This window comes from Daphnia magna, linkage group LG3 (assembly GCF_020631705.1).
Source record: "Daphnia magna isolate NIES linkage group LG3, ASM2063170v1.1, whole genome shotgun sequence".
In the NCBI taxonomy this organism is placed as follows: domain Eukaryota; kingdom Metazoa; phylum Arthropoda; class Branchiopoda; order Diplostraca; family Daphniidae; genus Daphnia; species Daphnia magna.
This window is the reverse complement of record NC_059184.1, coordinates 6,368,295-6,393,182: the sequence shown is the minus strand read 5'-3', so window position 1 is coordinate 6,393,182 and position 24,888 is coordinate 6,368,295. Positions and strand designations below refer to the sequence as shown.

At 43.1% G+C, this 24,888-nt stretch overlaps 2 protein-coding genes across 2 annotated transcripts; both read right to left on the bottom strand.

Annotated features, from left to right (window-relative positions):
* Positions 1 to 111: 111 nt before the first annotated feature.
* LOC123470438 lies at positions 112 to 2,988 on the bottom strand. Its single transcript, XM_045170700.1, has one exon. The coding sequence runs from the start codon at positions 2,986 to 2,988 to the stop codon at positions 112 to 114; it is 2,877 nt and encodes a 958-aa protein (XP_045026635.1).
* Positions 2,989 to 11,952: 8,964 nt separating this feature from the next.
* LOC123470437 lies at positions 11,953 to 13,758 on the bottom strand. Its single transcript, XM_045170699.1, has 3 exons — positions 13,389 to 13,758; positions 12,301 to 12,404; positions 11,953 to 12,232 (listed from the first exon to the last, which is right to left on the bottom strand). The coding sequence occupies exons 1-3, from the start codon at positions 13,554 to 13,556 to the stop codon at positions 11,953 to 11,955; spliced, it is 552 nt and encodes a 183-aa protein (XP_045026634.1). The 5' UTR covers positions 13,557 to 13,758.
* Between the last annotated feature and the right edge of the window lie 11,130 nt (positions 13,759 to 24,888).

Sequence of the window (24,888 nt, the reverse complement as noted above, 5' to 3'; positions counted from 1 at the left end):
GATGAATTTAGGCTGGGATTTGTTAGGATCATCGACCCAGAGGAACCTTATCAATTGCCCGTGCTCCGGGCGGATCTCGACTTGGAGAAACGCCTGAGTTATATCGGTGGTTCAGGCTATCCGACTCTGTCGGAAACGCAACAAGACCACCAACACTTCCGGGTTTAGATTCGGCCCAATTTCTAAAGCATCGTTGATGCTAGGTCTTTCCTTCATATGTGCTGATCCATCGAACACCGGCCGAATTTTCGTGGTTTCCGCGCTAACTTTAATCACCGGTCGGTGAGGTAAGTATGTGCAGTCACCGTTGAATCCTCGGTCGGCTTCTTCGATGAATCCGTCTCTGATATATTGCTGAAATATCTCGTGGTATTTCAGCTTATCTTCCGGTTGGGTCTTGCCCAGCAGCCCTTGCAGCCGTATCATTGCGATGTTCCGGTTGGATTCAATTCTGCGATGGCCGATCTTGATGGGGAACAACACTTTGTAACGCCCATCGTCTGCCCGCAGAATCGTCTCCTGATAGGCCTCCAAGAATGCGGGTTCTGCTTTTTCTTGTGGGGTTATCCCCATATGTTCAAGACTCCAAAATTCTTTGAAGTCCGTCATCGGTTTTTTCACGTCTATTGCTGCGGTTAAAACTTGTTCTTCCGCCTTACTTTTTTCATCTATCGTACCGAAGATCAGCCAGCCGACTTTGCTTGCACATGAGACCAGCCCATTTGCGCCTGGGATGGTCTTGTGCTGCATTATCGACCAGATGAAATCGCAGCCGACGATGAGATCAAACTGATTGCCTTGCTGACCGGTGATGTACCGGTCATCGGCTAAGTCCTTCCCCTGGCCTATCAGGCCTTTCGAGAAATCCGTCGGGGTGACTTTCTTTGCGTTTGCGAGGAACTTCCTCGCAATCGCTTCGATCTTTATATCTGGGGCATCCTGGCTAAGTCCCGCGAGTCTGAGTCCGAACACCGCATGGTTTTTACCCGCCTTGTTCTGGTCTCCGAACCCGTTGACCGCCAGGTATTCAGCCCTTATTTTTTCTGCTCCGACCCTGGTCGCCGTGTCCTGGCGGACGAACGTTCTCTCACTCCCAGAGTCAATTAATCCGACTATCTTTACCCGGTCTCCGGCTTTCCCTTTAAGGTAGGCCGTGAAGGTGGGCAGTACTCCCGTCTTCGATCTTGTGGAAATCGTCAACGTGGTGGTGTCTATTGTCACCACCTTTGGAGCTCTTTGAGGGGAGAATCCTCTGTTTCCTGCGGGAGCTGGCGCATAACCGCCGCCTCGTGGTCTAGCCACGCATACAGCAGGGCTATGTTCCGTGCTTCCGCAGTGTCGGCACGGAATTCGCGATATGCAATGTTCCGTCCGATGTAATCGGGCCAGACACTTCAGGCACCGACCTTCTCTTTCTGCCGTCGCTCTTCTCTGAGCTGACGACCCTTGGTTGCAGTTATGGTGCAAATGTATCTTTTGGCAGAATAGGCATGCCAGGCCTCTGTTTCCATTATTTGCTGTGGTAGCGGCCGATTCTAGCACGGGCTTCCCGCTACCACTTGTCGCCGACGTCTCGTCTTCTTCCCTAAGTCTTATTTCCCTTTGCAGGGCCTTCAAGATCTTCGAGAACGTCGGCTCATCATCCTCCCACCTGTCTCTCCACCGGCTAACCAGCGCCCTTGGAAAGGCCGCCAGTAGGTCCAGGACGAGATAGGATTGGTGAGTCCTTGTATCTACTCCAAGGCTGTTAAGCGCCGTGACGCTATTAGCCAGCCCGTCATGGAGTTTTTGCCACTGCGACAGAGCGGAAGTCTCGCTTAGTCGAGTGTTTGCCATCGCTTTAAGTTCCGCCAAGTAGTGCTTTTTCAGCCTCTCTTGGTCTCCAAATCTTTCCGTCAACAATTCCATGGCCTTGCGATATTGATTCGCCCCGTATTGCAGGTACGAAATCGCTTCGGCCGCCTTTCCTTTCAAACAGCCCCGAAGGTACTGAAATTTCTGCTCATTTGTCAGCGTGTTGTCGTCGTCGTAAGTCGCCCAGGCGGCTTGCCAACTCCCCCACGCTGCAATATCTCCGCTAAACACCGGAAGGGGTAGTGCTGGACGGTTCACGAGTGTCGTGGTTGTTGGTGGAGAGTCTCTTTTAGGAGACTCCGCCAACTGTTCCAGCACCGCTATTTCACCCAGCGCCACGTCTAGCTGTTCGCGGTCACTTGTCCTCTCTTCCGCCGTCGAGATTCCAACTAGCTTCCGTGTCAGTTCCTCCACTCTGTCATATCTTGACTTCGCCTTGAGTGTATTCACTCGGCGTTCTTTCTTGTCTTTCGACGTCCTTACAATATGTCCGGCACCCATCAGCTCTCCCATCAGGGTGTCTCTTTCCTGCGTCAAATCGTCCCTGGTATCACAGGAGACGTTTATTATCGATGCGCCACTTGCGTGGCGACTTCTCACTTTCACCGTCTCTGTCGAGGAGTCTCCCCCCGTCTCGGGGGTCTCCTCTTGCTCTATTATTCGAGTTCTCCTCAGCTCAATAAGGATATCTTCCTTGTGTTTTTTCATCGCTTTGGAGGACTCGAATGCGGCTATTTTTTGTAACGAACAGTGCATGTCCGACCTTTGATTGCACATCTCTTCTCTTATCGTTTTTAATGCGGTATCTATTGCCGCCGACTGCCTCTGTTGGATCTGCAATTCTAGTTGTGGAAGTAACACGCCAAGGCGGCGAACTTCCATCTCGAGCGCTCGTATCCTTCCATCGAAAGTCGCCAGCGTACCGTCTTGTCTACCAATCGCGGTCTGAACTTCTTGGTTCAACCGTTGGCATTCCTGCGTGAACTTGGCGTCGACTCTTTCGATCCAACCGTTTAGGCTGGCGATATCGTTCTTCGCCTCATCCAAAGATATTTCTTGCAGCGAGAAACGCTCGTCAGAGACCTCCGCGACCACTGCCGCTCGGGTTTTGCCTGACTTTGTTGCTTCTGCCATTTTTCCTTTTCGTTTCTTTTTATTTTTACCGAAGAATTTAAGTCAGTTAAGACACAATAGCTCGGTTTCAAAATACTTTATTTTCCGTCAACAAACAACAACGATAACAAGATTTTTCGCCGAAGCGGAACAAGTTTTTTAAGCCGAATAAGGGCTTGTCGGGGACTTCAGCACGGCGTCTTCGTCTTCCGAAGTGTGAATCCCGTGCTTCCTGAACTGTTTGCTCAGTACCTTCTCTGACGAGGACGTCCTACTCCGGCCCGCCTTGCTGGATTTAGGCGTTTCCCCGGGCGCCTCTGTCCTCGCTTTTGACGAGGACTTAGATGATTTGGAAGACTTGGAGGACCGCACCGGGGTTACTGGTGGAGCTTCGGGAGCCGGAGTAGATGGCCCAGGCAGAGCAGGTACCTCCGGGAGCGGCTGGATTGCGAGTAGAGTCGCCGGTCTGACGATTGGCGACGGGACGTAAGGCTCGGGATTCTTGGCAGCGAGTCTCCGGGCTGCGGAGCTTTTGGTGAGTTCTTCCTCCCTTTGAAGCAGCGCTTCTTTTTCCGCCTCAATAGGCAGGTCTGCTGAAGGTATAGGGCCGTCTCGGCAGCCTCCTTCTCTTTTCTCTGGGCTATAAGTATGGCCAAAGCGTGTTCTTCCCCTTGAACTTTTGGACCGACTCCAACTCGGCGCGCTCCTTTTCGTTTAGAAATTTCAGGTCGGTCTCCGCCGGCCGGGCGTATGGGGCAAAGCGGCTTGATGAGGTGGAAGGTTTTGCCTTGGGTGGAGAGGTGGTGGTGGGAATGGTTCCATTAAGCCCAACCGACGGAAGACTTCTCGCGGCACCACCCGGTCTAGTCCAACCCACAGTGAATGGAGATTGTTTGTCTCGAGCGCTTGCTCGAACCGGCGGTAGACGGAGTCTTCGGCGGGCGTACGGATGTTGTCCGACTCTGTAAACAGAAAAGGAGAAAAATTTTAGTTTGGCGATGATTTTTTTTTCTAAGTCCTTATCAGGAAAAATTTTCTGAGTTCTTAACTAATAAATTGAAAAATTTTCTAAGTCCCAGCTGAAAAATATTATTTTTCGGCTGAGTCCTGAATTTTTTCAGAGTCCGAAAAAATCTTTTTCGAACTTTGAAAAATTAACCACCGGGATCTCCGGTTCGAAGGACCAATTTCAGGATTGTTTATCCCGCAGGGCCAGATTACTGCTGGCGCAGAAGGTCAGTCGGGACTTACGGGGGTGAGCCTGCCAGACTGTATACCTTTTCCTTTAAGTAACTTTTATCTAGTGCCGTAACACTTATTTTAACGACCACAACGTTCGCCTTTATCGGGCTTGCGTCGATGAGTCCGGCGATGGCTGGTTCGCCTTGTCGGGCTAATAGCACGGTCGCTTCTGTTAAGCCTTATCGGGCTTAACAGCGTTCACTACCGCTGAGTATTACTCTTTTGCGGTTGGAGGAGAAGTCTCGAGAGCTGCTTCTTTCGCGGGCTGGCACGTCTTAGGCGGCGGCTGGCAAGCTGGAGGAAGGCGGCGGCGAGGGATCTGAAAACCTTACAAGGCAATTTACTGGAGCAGGAAACAAAGACTGCACACAAGTAATTCGGTGAGAAAGTGAGTGTATTAACATGGCACGACGGCCCTTTATATACACAGAAAAACTACACCGTTGTCTAATTTGTTGGGTCGTCCGATCCAGGAATAGAGGGCACCGCTGCTGATGATTGCCGGCTATCGATCAGTGAACTTCTCGATAACCCTGCGGGAACTTTAACCTATATTCTGGCGGGATGAACTCTGCAGGCTCCGCCTCAATGAGTTCAACCCTCGTCGTTCCTTTCACCCTCAACAGGTGTCTCCATATATATGGAAAAGCACTCAGCTACTTCCAATATCACTGTCTCGAGCTCCAGCCTCCATACTACGGCTCTTGCGAGCCGTAGGCCGTCTTAAGTCACTTGCTTCCGCTAATGGACTTCCTTACCCTCGGTAGCGCGGCAATCCACCGAGGGTGACTCGTCTGAGTCTAGCCTTCTTCGGCCAAAGGGTTGGCACCCGGACGATGGCTGTGAGCTTCGTCCGTCGGAATTTCCGACAAGAACCTGCCTAAGTTAATTTACAAAGGTATTGAATCGCAGGTATTAGAGTTGACAATTAGATTAAATACTTTTCATGGTCCTTCGAACCTTTTTTGAGACTGACGATATCGTCCAAGTAATTGGCGTAATTTAAAGTGTAGACTTTGAGTGAGAGATTCAACACGTGTTGTAAGGCATCACGTGTTAGGGAAATTTTCAGCCCGCTATTAAGTTATAGTGTAAGTGTTTTGACCTATCTGTTACCTAACTAACAAGTCGTTAAAGGTGTGCGATTTCGCAAAAATACAGTCTTTTGTTTCTTCTTAAACTCGTTTTTGTGTTGCTTTCTCAGATACAATATTGCCTTGGGATATCCCACTATAATTGTTATTTAGACAACTTTTTCAGATCACCAGTAGAACTCCACAACAAAAATGGCTGCCAAGAGATTGAATCAAGCAACGTTGGCGGTGACCATAGAAGTTTTGGAGAAAGAACTTCATAAAGACTTGAAGAATTATGAAACCGCAGCTTCTGAAAACAGATTGCAGGAAGCTGAAACTTCGTTTGAGCTGGCCGATGACAGGATGAAACGACTAATCAGAAATTACGAAACAATCATCCCTATGTTGGAACAAGCCCCCGAAGTTCAACAGAAGTACCTGGTGCAGCATGAAGAGTTCGTCGACCGTTTCCACAAAATTACCATCGACTGGAAGAAAAAGAAACCAGCAGTAACAACAAGTATAGCAAGCCCCATACTTCAAGTAGCAGCTCCAAGTGGAAACACAACACCTCCAAGCACAATAACTCCACCGATGAATGCGATGCAACTGCAAGTACCTTCAACCCCGTGGAACATTTCACATCTGTTACCACGGATAGAAATCACCAAGTTTGAGGGAGATCTTAGCAAATGGGAGGATTGGTGGGCAATTTTTCGCACACTGATCCACGAGAATCTGTCAATGAGACCCATCGAGAAATTCAGCAGACTGAAATTGCATTTAACGGAGGACGCAGCTGGTGCGATATCGTACTTGGATCTGACAGACAACAATTATATCAAAGCAATAGATATTTTAACTGGGAAATACAACAAGCCGAGATCGGTAAAAGCAGACCATTATATTGCCATTACAGAACTTCCAAGAGTAGAACATCAAGAAGACTTTAAAGGACTACGGAATCTACATGACAAGGCAATGGGCCATGCTTTAAACCTCGGCAGTTTAGACCAACAAACAGCTCAGAATGAAGCAATTATGGAAATCTTGACCAGAAAACTGCCAATTGAACTAAAATCTCGATGGCATGGCGAAACCAGGCAGTTCAACAAGACATTAGAAGATTTCTTTAACTTCATTGACTCAATAGCTGCAGATTGGGAGTATGCTTACTCAACCGAGAAGCAAGAGAAGAAGAAAACTAGACCAGAAGCAAGCGAAAAAACGCAAAAAGTAACATTTGCTACCACACCAACGGCAGCTGAACTAGCAGTCACAGGCACTGCTACAGAATACAAGGACAGGAAACAGAACCCTATGGTCAAAAGAAGATGTTTATTCTGCAATGATAAACATTCACCGGCTAAATGTGATATCACCCTAGAGAAGAAACTGGAGCTAATCAAGAAAGAAAAAAGGTGTTGGAAGTGCCTGGGACAAAATCATCAGGTGAGAGAGTGTTGGAGTACAAGAAAATGCTACAAGTGCGGAATGGGTTACCACACGTCTATCTGCAACAAGGCAGTTAAACCGAAATCGGTGACAGCAACTGTGGCAGCGTCTCCAATGTTAAAAGTAGCAGATGGCGCTCCTCTCTCAATGGAAGCACGCCTATTTGGTGGCGTATACGTCCAAACGGCAACAGTGGTAGTGGAGGGCCCAAACGGGTGGCATAAAGCTATCGCCTATATCGATCAAGGATCGAATGCAACCCTTGTTAGGAGTGAATTGGCACAGACTTTAGGGCTACAAGAAGTCGGGAAAATCAATCTGAAGCTGCAAGCAGTGAGACACATCCATCCAGAAAAGGAAAGAAGCGTAAGAAAGCTACGACTTCGCGGAACAATCCCACAGGCGGAAGATATTGAACTTGAAGCAATAGAGCAACCCGAAATCGGGAAAATTGCTGGGTCGAGTAAGACAGAATTCGTCAGCGAACTTTGGAGACAAGGATACCAACTAGCCGACGACAGAATACTGAGCGGAAAAGCAGGACCCTGCCAAATAGACATCTTGATCGGAGCGAATCAAGTCTGGAAGGTTCTCGGCTCAAAACAGATCGTGTCGAATACAGGTTTTCGAGCGATAGAAAGTAAATTGGGATGGCTATTACTAGGGCAAGATGAGAAGGTGGCGTTATCGTCTACAACGGCTATCAGCTTTCTCTTAAAAGCTAAACTAGGAACACCCAAAGATTTACATGAAGAAACTGACCCGAAAAAAGAGGAAATTGATTTTGCCAGATGGTGGAAACTAGAGAGTCTAGATCCACTGGAAAAGGTGCCACTTTCAGTACAGTGGAAGACCTATGCAGAGTCCATCACTCAAGATGATGATGGACATTATGTAGCACCGCTCCCATGGAATGGGAACAAAAAATACCTCAGCAAGAATGAAGCCATGGCAGAAGGTCAGGCAAAGGCACTGATAAGAAGATTGGACAGAGACCAGGAGATGGAGACTTCATACGAAGCCGAGTTCAGCAAATTAAAGGAACTTAGGCTCATTTCCAAGGCGGATACGTCATTCGACGGTATCTACACGGTTCTGCCCCATCATCCGGTTGTCAGAAAAGACAAAACTACCAGCAGAGTAAGGCCAGTTTTCAATGGTTCAGCAAAACCGAAAACGGGTTTCAGCGCCAATGATTGCCTAGAAGAAGGACCCAATCTGAACCCAGACATTCTTGACATCATGTTACAGTTTAGGCTCAACCCCGTTGCCTGGACAGCTGACATTAGACAAGCGTTTCTAATGGTGAAACTGCTTAAAGAAGACGCGGAAGCGTTAAGGTTTTTTCTAGAGGATGAAAACGTCCCAGGATCACTGCAACTTTATAAATGGAACAGGCTTCCATTTGGACTCACATGCAGCCCGGCAGTGCTCAGGACCGTCCTGAAGAAACATTTGGAGTCCTATGAAGGTGACTTAGCAGAAATCAGCAAACAAATTCTACGCCACCTATATGTAGATGACTATTTGTCGAATGCCTCTATAATAGAAGAAGCAATGGCCGTAATCGGAATCGTGCTGAAACTTTTCGCTGACGCAAACATGGACTTAAGAAAATGGGTAACAAACAACCAACAACTGCGTAGATATCTACAAAAACAAGGCCTAACCAATGACTCCGACAAGTCGCACTCATGTCTTAATTTAGACCCACAAAAAGTGCTTGGAGTTAGATGGAATACTAGCACAGATTGCTTTTATTTCAAGGCAGACGTTATCGTAGACGCAGCAGCAAAAGTTCAAAAGTTGACTAAACGAGCTTTTGCAAAAATTTCCACAAAATTGTTCGATCCACTTGGATTAATTGGACCTGTAACGCTCCAATTTAAGCTTCTTTTTCAAGAATTGTGGGAATTCAAGATTGGATGGGACGAGAAGGTGCCCGAAGAAACGGAAAGCCGATTCAGGACAATTGTTGAAGATTTAAAATACATTGACAAAATTCAAGTGCCAAGAATGATTTCTATGGCACCTAGCAAACACACGCAAGAACTGCATGTTTTTGTCCAACTCCAGACGCTTCAACCAAAGCGTATGGAGCTGTTGCTTACGTGAAATCAAGACATCCAGAATTCATTCGGCTAATTTGCTGCAAAACCAGAGCAGCACCACTCCCGAAGAACGAGGTTTCTCTACCACGGTTAGAGTTACTTAGTGCCGAACTCGGCAAAGTTCTAGCTGAAAGAATCGTCAACGCAGTTGACAAAGTAAATTGGGAAGTGCATTTATGGACTGACTCAATGGCAACCCTTGGATGGATTCGCGGAGAAGCAAACCGTTGGAAGATGTTCGTCAGAAACAGAGTTGAAGCCATCCAGAAGAGGTTTGGGCCAGATCACTGGAAACATTGTCCGGGGAAGGACAACCCAGCAGACCACGCATCAAGAAGCTTGACAGCAAAGAAGTTAGTTGCGGCTTCTTCCTGGTGGGGAGGTCCCTCCTGGCTGAAACTAGAAAAGACGGAATGGCCGCAACAAGATATGCTGACATCAGAAGTAATGCAATTGATGGAGATCGAAGCAAAATTGAAGCAGAAGCTGCAAATCCTTGCAGCTAATAGTACTTTGGATTGGTTTGACGTACTCGTATCAAGAGCAAGCAGTTATCTGAGAGTTTTACGTACAATCGCCTGGATGTTTAGGATTTTTAGGAAGGAGTCGCCCGGCAAAGCAACTGAAATGATCAGGGGAGTGGAAGTTTCCTGTCTCTCTGTTCACGAAATCGCCGTCGCCGAGAACTTCATCCTAAAACTCATTCAAAAAAGGACATTTGCAGAAATCTACGAGTCCTTGCAAAAGGGAAAACCACATGGTAAACTGCTTCACGGTATTGATACACTCAGGCCCATTTGGGATGCAAAGGAGCAACTCATCCGAGTGACTGGAAGAATAGGCCCGGCCCTAAAAGAACTGCTCATCGATCCACCCATCCTTCTTCCATCAAACGACAGGATTGTCGACATGATGATTTACTATCATCATGTTAAACGGAAGCATGCTGGTGTCCAAAACACTCTGACGTTCTTACGAAATCGTTTTTGGATCATTCGTGCACGCCAACGGATTAAAAGTGTCATAAAAAAGTGTGTAAAGTGCCAACGAGTTCAATCGCGTCCCTTTAATGAAGAAACTGCTGCAATGCCATTGGATCGAACCAAGAAAGCGCAGCCATTTGAAGTGATCGGGATCGACTACTTCGGCCCAATGTATGTGCTAGAAGAAGTGATTCTTATTGAAAAGGACAGTGATGGGAACGATATCGAGAAAACTCGTGTTGGTGAAAAGAAAGTGCATGCGTGCTTGTTTACTTGTGCAGTCACAAGGGCTGTGCATTTGGAGCTTGTGACTGATCTGACAACACAAACCTTTATGTACGCGTTAAGAAGAATGATGTCACGCCGAGAAGATTGTAAAATTATCTACAGTGACAACGCGTCAACGTTTACTTGTGCCGCAAAATTAGTGACGGAAGATCCTACCCTAGCCAACTGGCTCTCAAGTAAGGGTATAGAATGGAAGTTTTCTCCTAGCCTAGCTCCATGGTGGGGTGGGTTTTGGGAGAGGATGGTCCGCTCCGTTAAAGAACCGCTTACAAAGGTGCTGGGGAAAATGAAGGTTAGTTTCGACCAGCTTCACACCATACTGGTGGAAATTGAAGCTATCGTGAATTCACGGCCCCTAACTTATGTTTCTGGCGACGCACATTCCTATGAAGTTTTGTCTCCACAAAAGTTGCTGACCGGAAGACAACCTGGAGCTACATCAGAGTCACCCGACTCAACGAAGATGAGCCGTAATGACCTCATCGAGCTGGACAAGCAGAGGAGCGAACATGCCTTAACATGGTGGAGGCTGTGGCAAGAGTCATACCTGTCTGATCTTAAGCGATTTCACTGTCGCAAGGGAAAGGGCACCAGAATTCCGCGTGTTGGCGAAATCGTCCTGCTGAAAGAACCTAACATCAAACGTGTTTCGTGGCCAACGGCCATTGTTACAGGAGTGATACCTGGAACCGACGCCAAGGTGCGAGCGGTTGTTTTACGACTACGTTCGGGTAAGGAAACCACCAGGAGCATCCAGACTGTCTATCCATTAGAAGTTCAAGCCGATATCGACACGCCCGTCGATGATACCGGAATCGGCACAGTGGAGAAGACTACGTCTACAAGAAAGAAGAATCCGCTCCGTAAGAAGAATTTGGAATCGCGCGAGGACGCTGGCGATTCCGGCGGGGAGGATGTTGCGGATTGTAAAAACCCACAAGAAGAAAGAGTATCCAAGTTTGGAAGGCCCGTCAGACGGCCTACTGTTTTTGATTTATGATTTATGTTATAATTGTAAACCTTGTGTAGGCCGCCAGGGGCGCTGCCAAGCAGAGCCTTCTTGGTGGCCGATATCGGCAATAGCCTTTGTTAGAATTTTTCCCTGTGTAAAGGCAGACGCCATTTCTTGTGTCAAAAGCCAGTTTCAAATAAACTAGTGGTAGAACCTGCCTAAGTTAATTTACAAAGGTATTGAATCGCAGGTATTAGAGTTGACAATTAGATTAAATACTTTTCAAGATCATACTTAGATGAAAAAACAACTGTAGCTGAATAAATACAATAAGACGGTTATGAAAACAAGTTCCTTTTGGCTGCACGTTCGTATCTGGTTCTGTTTACTACAGAAAGGGCAGAAGAATTTTTAATCGACAAGTCATCATCACATTTATCTCCCTTCTCACAATTTTTCTTTCGTGTAACTTTAACACAATCATTTTCTTTGTTTTCATCATCTATGCATATATCTTGGTTGCCCTTACTTTTCACTTTCCTTGGTTTATTTGTCGTAGGTATTGCAAGTCCCTTTTTCTTAGCTTGAATGCAATTATGGTGATCTTCTATAATTTGTTTCTCTGGAGTTGATGTTAGAATTCTAGTTGAACCTACATTACACGCTTTCTTTTTCCTCATACCAGTTTGTCTTACCATTGGAAATGGTTGAATTTGTTCTGGAGTTATATGGTCTAGACTTGAGTTATCACTTGTCACTGATGAATTGTCTGTAGCAACAGAGTCGGGTAGTTCAGCAGAAGGAACTAATGTAAAAATTGTTGACAAGAAAGACACTATTTGAAATAGTTTGTAAATGAATATTACCTGCCAAGTCTGTTACCAATGAAGGTGCAAACTTGATTGATCAATTGCATATCGGTTGAATGGATAAATTCCAGTAGATTTGAAACCGGCTATTATGTTTGATGGAGATATTTTTTGCTGGAAAGCGGGACGAGTCAATTCTGCAACTTCCTTGATGCTGATTCGTTGGCCAGGATGACGTTTTAACCAAGAGTGGTGAAAGGCAGAAAGTGACTTTTTGAACGGCCCAAAGACGGTGACATCTAAGATCGTGAATAAAGTCAAACAGCGAGCAATATCAATACTCCTGACCCTAAAAATCAAGGGGGAAAAAACCCATTTTATAAAGAAGACGCAATCGAAAATAAATACGAAAATTACTTTTCGAATATCGCCAGTGCTGCGAGCATAACGAGGTAGATGCCAACTAAGAAGCCAGTAGGGTCTATATCCACATTCATTGTTGAAATAAGTAAGGCCCACAACTTTCAGGATTGATTATCCCGCAAGGCCAGATTACTGCTGGCGCAGAAGGTCAGTCGGGTCTTACGGGGGTGAGCCTGCCAGACTGTGTGCCTTTCTTTCGGGTAACCTTTTGTTTGGTGCCGTAGCACTTTATTCAACGACTACTGCATTCGCCGTTATCGGGCTTGCGCTAGTAAGTCAAACGACGGCTGTTCGCCTTTGTCGGGCTAGAGCACGGTCAATCCTGTTATGCCTTATCGGGCTTAACAGGGTAAACGGCCGCAGAGTATTACTCTTAAGCGGTGGAAAGGAGTCTCCGGATGGCGGCTCGGTCGCGGGCTGGCATGTCGGAGGAGGCGGCGGCAGGCGGACTTCTGACCTTTTCTGAAATACAACGGGTTACAGGAAATGACTTGACTTGACACGGGCAGTTCGGTGAGAAAAGTGAGTGTATTAACATGGCACGACGGCCCCTTATATACACAGAAAACTACACCGTTGTCTAATTTGTCCGGTCGTCCGATCCTGGAATAGAGGGCACCGCTGCTGATGATTGCCGGTTATCGATCAGTAAACTTCTCGATAACCCTGCGGAAACTTAACCTATATTCTGGCGGAATTAACTCTGCAGGCTCCACCTCAATGAGTTCAATCCTCACGTCGTTCCTTTCACCCTCAACAGGTGTCTCCATATATATGGAAAAGACCTCAGCTAGTTCCAATGTCACAGTCACGAGCTCCAGCCTCCATACTACGGCTCTTGCGAGCCGTAGGCCGTCTTAAGTCACTTGCTTCCGCTAATGGACTTCCTTACCCTCGGTAGCGCGGCACTCCACCGAGGGTGACTCGTCTGAGTCTAGCCTTCTTCGGCCAAAGGGTTGGCACCAGGACGATGGCTGTGAGCTTCGTCCGTCGGAATTTCCGACAACAACTATAGTATTATAAGTAATGCAAGAAATTAGAAACCACAAACAGTAAAACATTTTATGTGTTTAAATTTATACCTGGAGAAAGAAGACAAGCACGCCCAATGTAAAATTGATCATCCTAGTGAATCTTTCTATTCCCGAACCACAGTCGTCTAAGACTTCTTCCGGATCTGGGACAAGCTGTGAATTTTTTGGTTCGTCACTGCCCTTCTCAGTCATGGGAATGTTAGTTTCCTCAGTCATGGGGATTGATAGAACTGTTAGCCAGACAGTCTTTGGATAATCCCAGTCAAAGCCACTACATTTAAGGCCCCTTTTATCTATTGTTAATGCGCCTTTCTGGTTCGACTCGGTTGGTTTTCGAGCGACGGGGAATGATTTTTCAGTAACGTTTGGGACACTTTCTGCACCGTTGCCGCGAAAAAGAGAAGTCAAGTAATCGAAGATTTTAGTAAACATTTCTTTTTTTTGAAATGCCGAATGATTTGATTCAAATGCATTCGGCTCTACTTCAGTATTCCTGTAGACACAAGACCACTGATAGAACTAAATTTGGACCAATAGTTCCAGCTATTTGGAAAAGTATCATTATTTCAGACATTCTCCATGCGCCATTAGATTTAAAACTATTTTTCGCATATATTTCGTTATATTTATAGTTTGTTTAACAATTATGTTTATAAACTAATTTAGAGTTATTCTTGACGCCCGACAACGCCCACAAGACAATTGTGGTTGTCTCCGACTTAATTCTGCCGTAACAAAAAGGAAAGATATAAACAAAATTCTAGTATATTCGCCTAACACTTTGAGTTCTTCTTTGATAAAGAGAAAGATGCCAACAAGCTTATCTGGTTATCCCAGATCGTTATTAAAAACTCATTTAATATAATTGTTGTGAAGCACGACACAAAATACACGATAAATTAACGAATTTGTATTGCCGCACACAAATACAAATAGACTAAGAGACAGCTGTCAAGTGATGTCAAACCTAAGGGCAAAAGGTTTGACAATTCTTATCGATAGATGGGGTTCTCACCAATAATAAAACCAATCTCTGTCGGCTGACATCGGCTGCGTTCACCCGTGACGCGTCGTCAAAGTCGGCGTGAATGACGGCTTTTGTCAAACCAAGCCGCAAGGATAAAACTTATACCATTAGATTGGGGAAATTACGCTGATTCTTAGGTTGTACGAACACACGTTTTTTTTTGCCGTTTTAGGGACAAACAGACGTTTTGAAATTGGGCCAATTTGACTGTTTTCGTCAAACTTAGCGGCAAATAAACCAAAAACACCATAAAATAGCCCAGTTCCTCCTGATAATTATGGTATAAGAACAAACGTAATTATTGGCCGTTTTATAGGAAACAGAATCAGTTAAACTGCTAGATTTGTCCTGTCAGACGTATTTATTTAACAATGGCAACACCGCATCCCACCCGCCTTATTCGAAAATATATATTATTTTACAATTTTTTACAACTGCAACTCATATATCTTTTTACGATATAATTATCTTTTCACGCCATAATTTTTTTTTACTTATATATATTTGTAAAGTTTGGCAGCGTTCCTTGAGCTGTCTGCTATTCCGTTAATTAGTGTGTTAGTCTGCGTAAACAATACTAAGAATGTAATATTTACACTGTGTTTACAAGTGTATTTCGTTTTTAAAATGACTCCCTAAAATAAAGAAAAGATATGTGTGATTCACATAGTTGATACTGCGAGTACGGAGAAGATAAAAATGTTTGATGACGAAAAACTTTTGAAATGTAAAAATGCTCTACTTGTTTACAAGTTTCGAACAAATTCAAAATTCAGTGGATTAAACCTACCTGAAACTCCTGATGACACCCAGGGCTATCACTCTTCCTGTTATAGTAAATTCACTGCTGTTTCCAGCAGTCAGATAAAATTAGCCAAAGAAAAACAGTGCAATAAAAACAGTGAAAGTGCAAGTGCAGTTCAAGATTCTTCAAGCGTTCCAGATAATTTTCATAAACATTTATTTAAAGCTTATTCCATTAAGAATTATCCTACGTTTTGTAGATGCAGAAACAGCTTGTGCAACACAAAGCCATTCTAACACTCCTGCACGTAATTTAAGATCTGGGAAACAGCCTAATGTCAGCAATACAAGAACTGGCGTTTTTTTAAATCGCTGTCTTTTTTGTGATAAAGTACGAAAGGAACATAATGGGAAAAATGAATGTCTTACAAGTTGCTCGACAGAAAATATTCAAGTAACAGAATTCATAAATTGCCTTTATATTATTAATAACAATAATAATAATTAATAATTTTTTATGTTTTCAGATCGGTATAATGAATGACGCCATATTCCTCGACGATGAAGCCATAGTAAGAAAGATAGGGAATCTCGAATCGAACTTGCAATTCGTTTCTAAAGAAATAAAATATCATAATTCGTGCCGGAAAAAGTTTGCTTCTGCAGCCAAAAGTGCAGTAAAGAAACGAGAAGAGGAACATCAATCCAAGTGGGTTTTAAACAAGAGCATTAGGGAAAACGCTATGCAAAAAATTATAGCTTTTTTGGAAGAAAAAATCATGAAGGAAGAAGAGGTTCATCGTGTGAAAGATATCACAAAACACTATCGATTGCTGCTATCCGAACTTGGTTTGGATTATAATAGTATTTGTAGAGTGCGTAAGTGTGAGGTATTAGAGAAATTGATCAGCTATTTTGGTGACAAAGTAACAGTCATAAATCACACTGTCGAAGGCGTTGGACAAATCATTTCGGTCATCATTTCATTCAGTCGACAAGGCTTTACTGACAACTTTTGATGCGAACATCAGTTCTGATTACAAGGTAAAAACACTTCTAAATGTAAGTTGATTTTTAGTTTAATAATATCATGTAATTAATTTATAGGTAAAAGAAGTCGCCTTCATGCTTTGCAATTTGATATTGGAAACGCCCCGCAATATTCTCCCAAAAAACGTTAACATTAGGGATCTTATTGCCGGAGAAGTTAAACCACCAAATTTGCTTCAAACCTTTTTTGAAAGTCTGGTAGCAGGTAAACTTTGTTTTAGGCTATAGGAGAAATATGAATGCAATTTTTTTTTTCTCAATGAATTACAATCTTGACATTCCAATTCAGGTCTTAAGGCTCATACAGACAAAAGTGAAATCTCAAACAGAAAGAAGATTAGAATAGATACTTTGATGGATGACACCATTTTTGCCGTCACTAATGGACTCTACAAGCCATCAAAGCAATTGATGCTCGGGATGTACCTTAAATCTACAACAGGTAATCAATGTTATTGCTATTCTCATGGACATTTAAATTTTTAGTTAAATATATTGGCAATATAGGAAAACGCGAGGTGATTGACGTAATGAACCGTTTTGGACATTGCGTGAGCTACAATTTCGTAGAAGATTTGGAAACAGAGCTAGCTTTTGGTGCTGTTGAGGAATCTAAGTTATTGCCTGAAAGTTTGCTTCGCAGACCGGATCTCAACACTGGAGTTACCTTTGATAATTTCGATCTTTTCGTTGAAACGCTTACGGGAAAAGATACGTTACATGACACCGTGGGAATCGTGACACAAGATATTCCCCCTGATGGTGACAACTATCTTCCATTGGATGAATTCGAAGAAGACGAATGTGATATCATACTACAAACTGGGAAGCGACGACGGGCATTCATATCAAGAGATATAATAATTGAACCTTATTACAAAAAACCCAGAATGCTGTCTGAGCCCATGCTGGCTTTAACAGACAGTAGGAGATCACTTCCACCACCTAGCACTTTGGAAACTGCTTTTAAACTTGACTTCTTATGGATGTTATCACTATGCCACTGCGTGCCGAATACTCCTATGTGGACCGGGTGGAACTCTCGGATTGTAAAAGATGTCCTCCCTCTTCAAAGAGTGCGTTATTTGCCGCAAATAGACGCATCTCCAACTCGAGTGGATGTTGTTAAAGAGACAATGGAAAGATCTCTTCGAATCTTAAAGGAGTGTAACCAGATATACATCTCCGTTTCTTACGACCTCGCAATAGCAAAACAAGCACTGTGTATCCAGTCAATGGAGAAACCAAGATTTAATAACCTCTTCATCCAGCTCGGATCTTTCCACATCTTTCTCTCGTTTTTCAAAGCAGTAGGGAAATTCATCGCCGAGTCTGGGGCTCCATATGCACTAACAGAAAGCGGAGTACTGGCTGTGGGATCGCTCAACGGTTTCCTCCTTGGGACAAATTATAGTCGGTGTAACCGCATCCACCCACTCCTCGCGGTTTCACTAGAAATTATTCACTTCCGTGCATTTCTAAAAAAGGAAGACAATCCAGCGTTGTTAGAGAGTCTCCCACGTTTGTTGCTGTTTCTCAAAATCGGAGATAAAGATCCCTGTGGAGACGATGTATTCCATGGGTCAATTCCAATTGAGCTACTAGAAATCCACGAAAAGTATATTTAATCTTAATATTGCAACTTCTTGTTCCTCCAATGTGTTATCTTTTTTGCAGATACAAATCCTACAAGGAAATTACCTTAAATGGTGGGCACGGTGCAACTGCAAAATATTATTTGATCTACATAGAGCTCATAGGATTATATATATCATCGTTTTTCTCGATCGATAAGGACGGGAGACTACCGTCTTTATATTCACCTTCAACCTGAAATTTCGAAGCTTTTTTTTGCGTTTAACCATCAAAATTACGCTAGATGGGGCGTCAGGTATATTGCACAATGAATTAGCTAGTTTTTTATTAATCCTTCTTTCTCTTTTTTACCAGGTTTCATGATAATATGTTACGAATGGAAGACACTCATCCTGGAATCACAGAACAATTTGAAAAGGGGATGATTTCGATTAGAAGAACCAACAAGTCCTTTTCACGGACACCAATTGATCTTGTAGTAGAGCAAACCATAAATGCTGCAGCGGCAAATCATTCACGCGGTAACATGTGTGCTTTCTGTTTCTCAAAACGCCATTACTAAAAGTTATTGTTTTTTTTTTTTAAATAGGGATTATTAACTTTACCAATTCGAGCTCCGCAATACAGCGTTGGTGCGTTACTCACTTTATCCGCACGCAAGTTGCGTCAAATATGCTGAATGATTTGGGATTGCACAGGAAGGAAGACATAGCCAGAGAAGCACACCCTAGCCGTATCCGAAAGGATATGAAACAACTCAAAGAACTAACAGACTTCTTAACTTCTTGCAAAAATCCCTTTTCTGATGAAAACGAACCGTTATTCAATATCAGTACTGGCAAGGCTGCCTCTAATGAAACGCAAAAATTTTTGCTTAACGTAAGGGAAATTGGCGAAAAAGCAATGAATGATTACATCGAACGTTGCCATGAAGATCCCCTTTCATTCGAACTCCCCATAAGAAGACAGAAAATATCGACTTTCGCCAACGACGGAAAAAAGATAAAACGAAGTTGTCAGGGAATCATAAAAGAAATCAAAATGGAACGTGATATGTTGGGGAAGCTGCTGATGATTTCACTCAATCACAAACTTGATATCGGACTCGTCTTACAATACCCACTCACTCCCGTCCCACTAGTATTCAGCCATCTTGATGGGACGATAAACAGTACCGACAAAGCGGTGCTCTACAAAAATCTGGAGAAAAGAGTTGACAGTGTTGGACCGGAAGTAATTGATGTGTACATAGTGGACGGATTTTTCTTCTTACACCTTTTGGGTCCCAACATACCACAGTTTTACGAAGATATCGCTAGGTTTATCCTGGTAAAACTTTGCAAATTAAAGGCAAAGACGATTCATCTGGTTTTCGATCGCATCCTATCCCCTTCCATCAAAGATTTGGAACGTGATGTTCGAAGTGACTGTGATCGCTCAAACAATTACGGTTCCTTTGGAAAAAAACAAAAGAGACCCGCAAATTTTTTAAAGGCCTTAAGAAATGATTCTTTCAAAATACAGCTTGTAAAGTTCCTTGCGGACGCATTCGATGACGACTCTTACATTAATATACTTGTTGAAAAAACAGTGTATATCACTGAAGACACGAACTGCTACTCCTATAAAGTTTTAGAAGATCGCATAATGAAATCCAAAGAATTACACATGGAAAATTCCCACGAGGAAGCAGATTCAAAGGTATAGATTTTAATGCGCATACACACAATATCTTTATTCACCTAAATTTCTTTTTGCTTTCAGATGATAACTCATCTCGCCTCCGTCAAAGGGCCTGCGCATGTGGTTATCCGATCTTGGGACACAGACGTGTTGGTCATCGCACTAGCTAACTGCCATATGATTAGTAAAGACATTTCTATATACATGGAAGTCGGAATCGCAAGCAAGAACTCCCTCCGTTTTATTGATGTTAGTTCCCTGTACGGAAAACTTGGACCTCGATTTGCAAGATCTCTCGCTGGATTTCATTCTTTCACCGGTTGTGATCAAAATCCTGCATTCTCACGTAAAGGAAAAGTCAGGCCACTAGCAATTCTCGAAAAATCATTACTATATCAAGATGCTTTCTCATCCCTTGGTGCATAAGAAACAATTGACGAGAACACAATCTCTACAATTGGGTTGTACGTGTGCGAAATGTATGGTTTCAAGAAACATACTGGAAATGCAGATCAACTTGATGTCGATGACGCCAGGCTTCAAATTTTTTCAAAAGTCTACCAGTCTGGTTCAAGCAATCCAATGTCGAAAGTGAAAGGGTTGGATGGAAGCTCACTTCCTCCCTGCAATACAGTTCTTTTTCAGCAAATTCTCAGGGCAAATTCGATTTGCTCGGGATGGAATTTTGCTACGGATCCTAAGCCTCATATTTTCCCACCAGACAAAAACGGTTGGAGGAAAGAAAAAAACAACTCCGGTGTCGAATCATATAATCTACATTGGTTCGATGGAGAAATGGTTCCAAAAAATCTGGATGACGTTATGGATACTGATCCGCAAGAGGAAGACAAAGGAGAAGAAGAAGAAGAAGAGGAAAAAGAAGAAGAAGAAAAAGAAGGTCACGAAGAAGGAAACGATGATTCGGAATCAGCTGACAGTGATGCAGATTAGTCAAAACAATAAGTTTAAAATAAAATTATTGTTTTTACTTTGTAATAATTTACAGTTTATTGATCCAGTTTAATAATCCAGAATAAACTACCTGTTTTCATCATTTGAAAGAGTTATTTAATCAATTATTAATGAAACTGGCGAATTGTTATTAGACTGGTATACGAATTAGGCGGGTGGGATGCGGTGTTGCCATTGTTAAATAAATACGTCTGACAGGACAAATCTAGCAGTTTAACTGATTCTGTTTCCTATAAAACGGCCAATAATTACGTCTGTTCTTATACCATAATTATCAGGAGGAACTGGGCTATTTTATGGTGTTTTTGGTTTATTTGCCGCTAAGTTTGACGAAAACAGTCAAATTGGACCAATATCAAAACGTCTGTTTGTCCCTAAAACGGCAAAAAAAAACGTCTGTTCGTACAACCTAAGAATCAGCGTAATTTCCCCAATCTAATGGTATAAGTTTTATCCTTGCCGCTTGGTTTGACAAAAACCGTCATTCACGCCGACTTTGACGACGCGTCACGGGTGAACGCGGCTGATGTCAGCCGACAGATTGGTTTTATTATTGGTGAGAACCCCATCTATTGATAAGAATTGTCAAACCTTTTGCCCTTAGGTTTGACATCACTTGACAGCTGTCTCTTAGTCTATTTGTATTTGTGTGCGGCAATACAAATTCGTTAATTTATCGTGTATTTTGTGTCGTGCTTCACAACAATTATATTAAATGAGTCTTTAATAACGATCTGGGATAACCAGATAAGCTTGTTGGCATCTTTCTCTTTATCAAAGAACAACTCAAAGTGTTAGGCGAATATACTAGAATTTTGTTTATATCTTTCCTTTTTGTTACGGCAGAATTAAGTCGGAGACAACCACAATTGTCTTGTGGCCGTTGTCGGGCGTCATGAATAACTCTAAATTAGTTTATAAACATAATTGTTAAACAAACTATAAATATAACGAAATATATGCGAAAAATAGTTTTAAATCTAATGGCGCATGGAGAATGTCTGAAATAATGATACTTTTCCAAATAGCTGGAACTATTGGTCCAAATTTAGTTCTATCAGTGGTCTTGTGTCTACAGGAATACTGAAGTAGAGCCGAATGCATTTGAATTAAATCATTCGGCATTTCAAAAAAAAAAGAAATGTTTACTAAAATCTTCGATTACTTGACTTCTCTTTTTCGCGGCAACGGTGCAGAAAGTGTCCCGAACGTTACTGAAAAATCATTCCCCGTCGCTCGAAAACCAACCGAGTCGAACCAGAAAGGCGCATTAACAATAGATAAAAGGGGCCTTAAATGTAGTGGCTTTGACTGGGATTATCCAAAGACTGTCTGGCTAACAGTTCTATCAATCCCCATGACTGAGGAACCTAACATTCCCATGACTGAGATGGGCAGTGACGAACCAAAAAATTCACAGCTTGTCCCAGATCCGGAAGAAGTCTTAGACGACTGTGGTTCGGGAATAGAAAGATTCACTAGGATGATCAATTTTACATTGGGCGTGCTTGTCTTCTTTCTCCAGGTATAAATTTAAACACATAAAATGTTTTTACTGTTTGTGGTTTCTAATTTCTTGCATTACTTATAATACTATAGTTGTTGTCGGAAATTCCGACGGACGAAGCTCACAGCCATCGTCCGGGTGCCAACCCGTTGGCCGAAGAAGGCTAGACTCAGACGAGTCACCCTCGGTGGAGTGTCGCGCTACCGAGGGTAAGGAAGTCCATTAGCAGAAGCAAGTGACTTAAGACGGCCTACGGCTCGCAAGAGCCGTAGTATGGAGGCTGGAGCTCGTGACTGTGACATTGGAACTAGCTGAGGTCTTTTCCATATATATGGAGACACCTGTTGAGGGTGAAAGGAACGACGTGAGGATTGAACTCATCACATCAGAGTTTATTCCGCCAGAATATAGGTTAAGTTCCCGCAGGGTTATCGAGAAGTTTACTGATCGATAACCGGCAATCATCAGCAGCGGTGCCCTCTATTCCAGGATCGGACGACCGGACAAATTAGACAACGGTGTAGTTTTCTGTGTATATAAGGGGCCGTCGTGCCATGTTAATACACTCACTTTTCTCACCGAACTGCCCGTGTCAAGTCAAGTCATTTCCTGTAACCCGTTCTATTTCAGAAAAGGTGAGAAGTCCACCAGCCGCCGCCTCCACCAGCTTGCCAGCCGCCTCCTTCGACGTGCCAGCCCGCGACCGAGCCGCCATCCGGAGACTACTTTCCACCGCTTAAGAGTAATACTCTGCGGCCGTTTACCCTGTTAAGCCCGATAAGGCATAACAGGATTGACCGTGCTCTAGCCCGACAAAGGCGAACAGCCGTCGTTTGACTTACTAGCGCAAGCCCGATAACGGCGAACGCAGTAGTCGTTGAATAAAGTGCTACGGCACCAAACAAAAGTTTACCCGAAAGAAAGGCACACAGTCTGGCAGGCTCACCCGCGTAAGACCCGACTGACCTTCTGCGCCAGCAGTAATCTGGCCTTGCGGGATAATCAATCCTGAAAGTTGTGGGCCTTACTTATTTCAACAATGAATGTGGATATAGACCCTACTGGCTTCTTAGTTGGCATCTACCTCGTTATGCTCGCAGCACTGGCGACATTCGAAAAGTAATTTTCGTATTTATTTTCGATTGCGTCTTCTTAATAAAATGGGTTTTTTCCCCCTTGATTTTTAGGGTCAGGAGTATTGATATTGCTCGCTGTTTGACTTTATTCGCGATCTTAGATGTCACCGTCTTTGGGCCGTTCAAAAAGTCACTTTCTGCCCTTCGTGCCTCTTGGTTAAAACGTCATCCTGGCCAACGAATCAGCATCAAGGAAGTTGCAGAATTGACTCGTCCCGCTTTCCAGCAAAAAATGTCTCCATCAAACATTATAGCCGGTTTCAAATCTACTGGAATTTATCCATTCAACCGATATGCAATTGATCAATCAAGATTTGCACCTTCATTGGTAACAGACTTGGCAGGTAATATTCATTTACAAACTATTTCAAATAGTGTCTTTCTTGTCAACAATTTTTACATTAGTTCCTTCTGCTGAACTACCCGACTCTGTTGCTACAGACAATTCATCAGTGACAAGTGATAACTCAAGCCTAGACCATATAACTCCAGAACAAATTCAACCATTTCAAATGGTAAAACAAACTGGGATGAGGAAAAAGAAAGCGTGTAATGTAGGTTCAACTAGAATTCTAACATCAACTCCAGAGAAACAAATTATAGAAGATCACCATAATCGCATTCAAGCTAAGAAAAAGGGACTTGCAATACCTACGACAAATAAACCAAGGAAAGTGAAAAGTAAGGGCAACCAAGATATATGCATAGATGATGAAAACAAAGAAAATGATTGTGTTAAAGTTACACGAAAGAAAAATTGTGAGAAGGGAGATAAATGTGATGATGACTTGTCGATTAAAAATTCTTCTGCCCTTTCTGTAGTAAACAGAACCAGATACGAACGTGCAGCCAAAATGAACTTGTTTTCATAACCGTCTTATTGTATTTATTCAGCTACAGTTGTTTTTCATCTAAGTATGATCTCGAGAGAACTAATCAAGATTAGTCAACCAAGTAAATAAGTAATACACTATGTTCACCTGAAATCCTTCTTTCATGCCTTTTCTTTTTAAGTAGACATTCACCAAGAAATGAAAAGATTATTATACATAAATTTAAGACAAATAGTAACACAGTATTATTATTTATGAATGATAAATATTTGGAAAATTTTGCCACACTGAATGTCTGCTCTGCTTTCCACAAACAAAACGTCAACTTAGCTCCGCCCACAACTCCTCCCATTCAACACATAAAACGCTGCGAACAGAATACCTGTTTTTAAATTTTAGTTCTAACTTATCAATAAAAGCGTTTTAACTTACGAAAATTCATCCCCTCAAGTTATTTGGAATTTGAAACAAGGCTGTACAAATACAAAATTTTTTTTAACAACTGGTTTTTGCAAAACATGCAAAATCCATTCAACCCCAAAGTCAAAGCAGCCCTGGTCTCCCCTACTTATAATACTATAGTTGTGGGCCTTACTTATTTCAACAATGAATGTGGATATAGACCCTACTGGCTTCTTAGTTGGCATCTACCTCGTTATGGTCGCAGCACTGGCGATATTCGAAAAGTAATTTTCGTATTTATTTTCGATTGCGTATTTGTGTGCGGCAATACAAATTCGTTTATTTGACACTTGGTCGCAAAAAACCCGAGAGCCTATCGACCGTAGCTCTTACTCTTACGACTCTTCATTGTCAACTGGCGCGAAAAATGAGTGAGGGCGCAATTTATAGGGATACAATGGGGGGCGTGGCTTAATCGGAATAATTTCGGCGCTGAGTGCATGGCCGCGAATTCTAGAGGTCAAAATAACAATTACATACAGTTTATAAATGACATATTATAACATAATGAAGCAATGCCAGACTGAGAGGCAATTCA

Coding starts and splice junctions, on each gene's coding strand:
- LOC123470438 (XM_045170700.1), bottom strand. CDS start 2,988: ATGGCAGAAGCAACAAAGTCAGGCAAAACCCGAGCGGCAGTGGTCGCG.
- LOC123470437 (XM_045170699.1), bottom strand. CDS start 13,556: ATGACTGAGGAAACTAACATTCCCATGACTGAGAAGGGCAGTGACGAA. Junction 12,405..13,388: donor TGCTTGTCTTCTTTCTCCAG/GTATAAATTTAA, acceptor CAATCCTGAAAG/TTGTGGGCCTTACTTATTTC. Junction 12,233..12,300: donor GCACTGGCGATATTCGAAAA/GTAATTTTCGTA, acceptor CTTGATTTTTAG/GGTCAGGAGTATTGATATTG.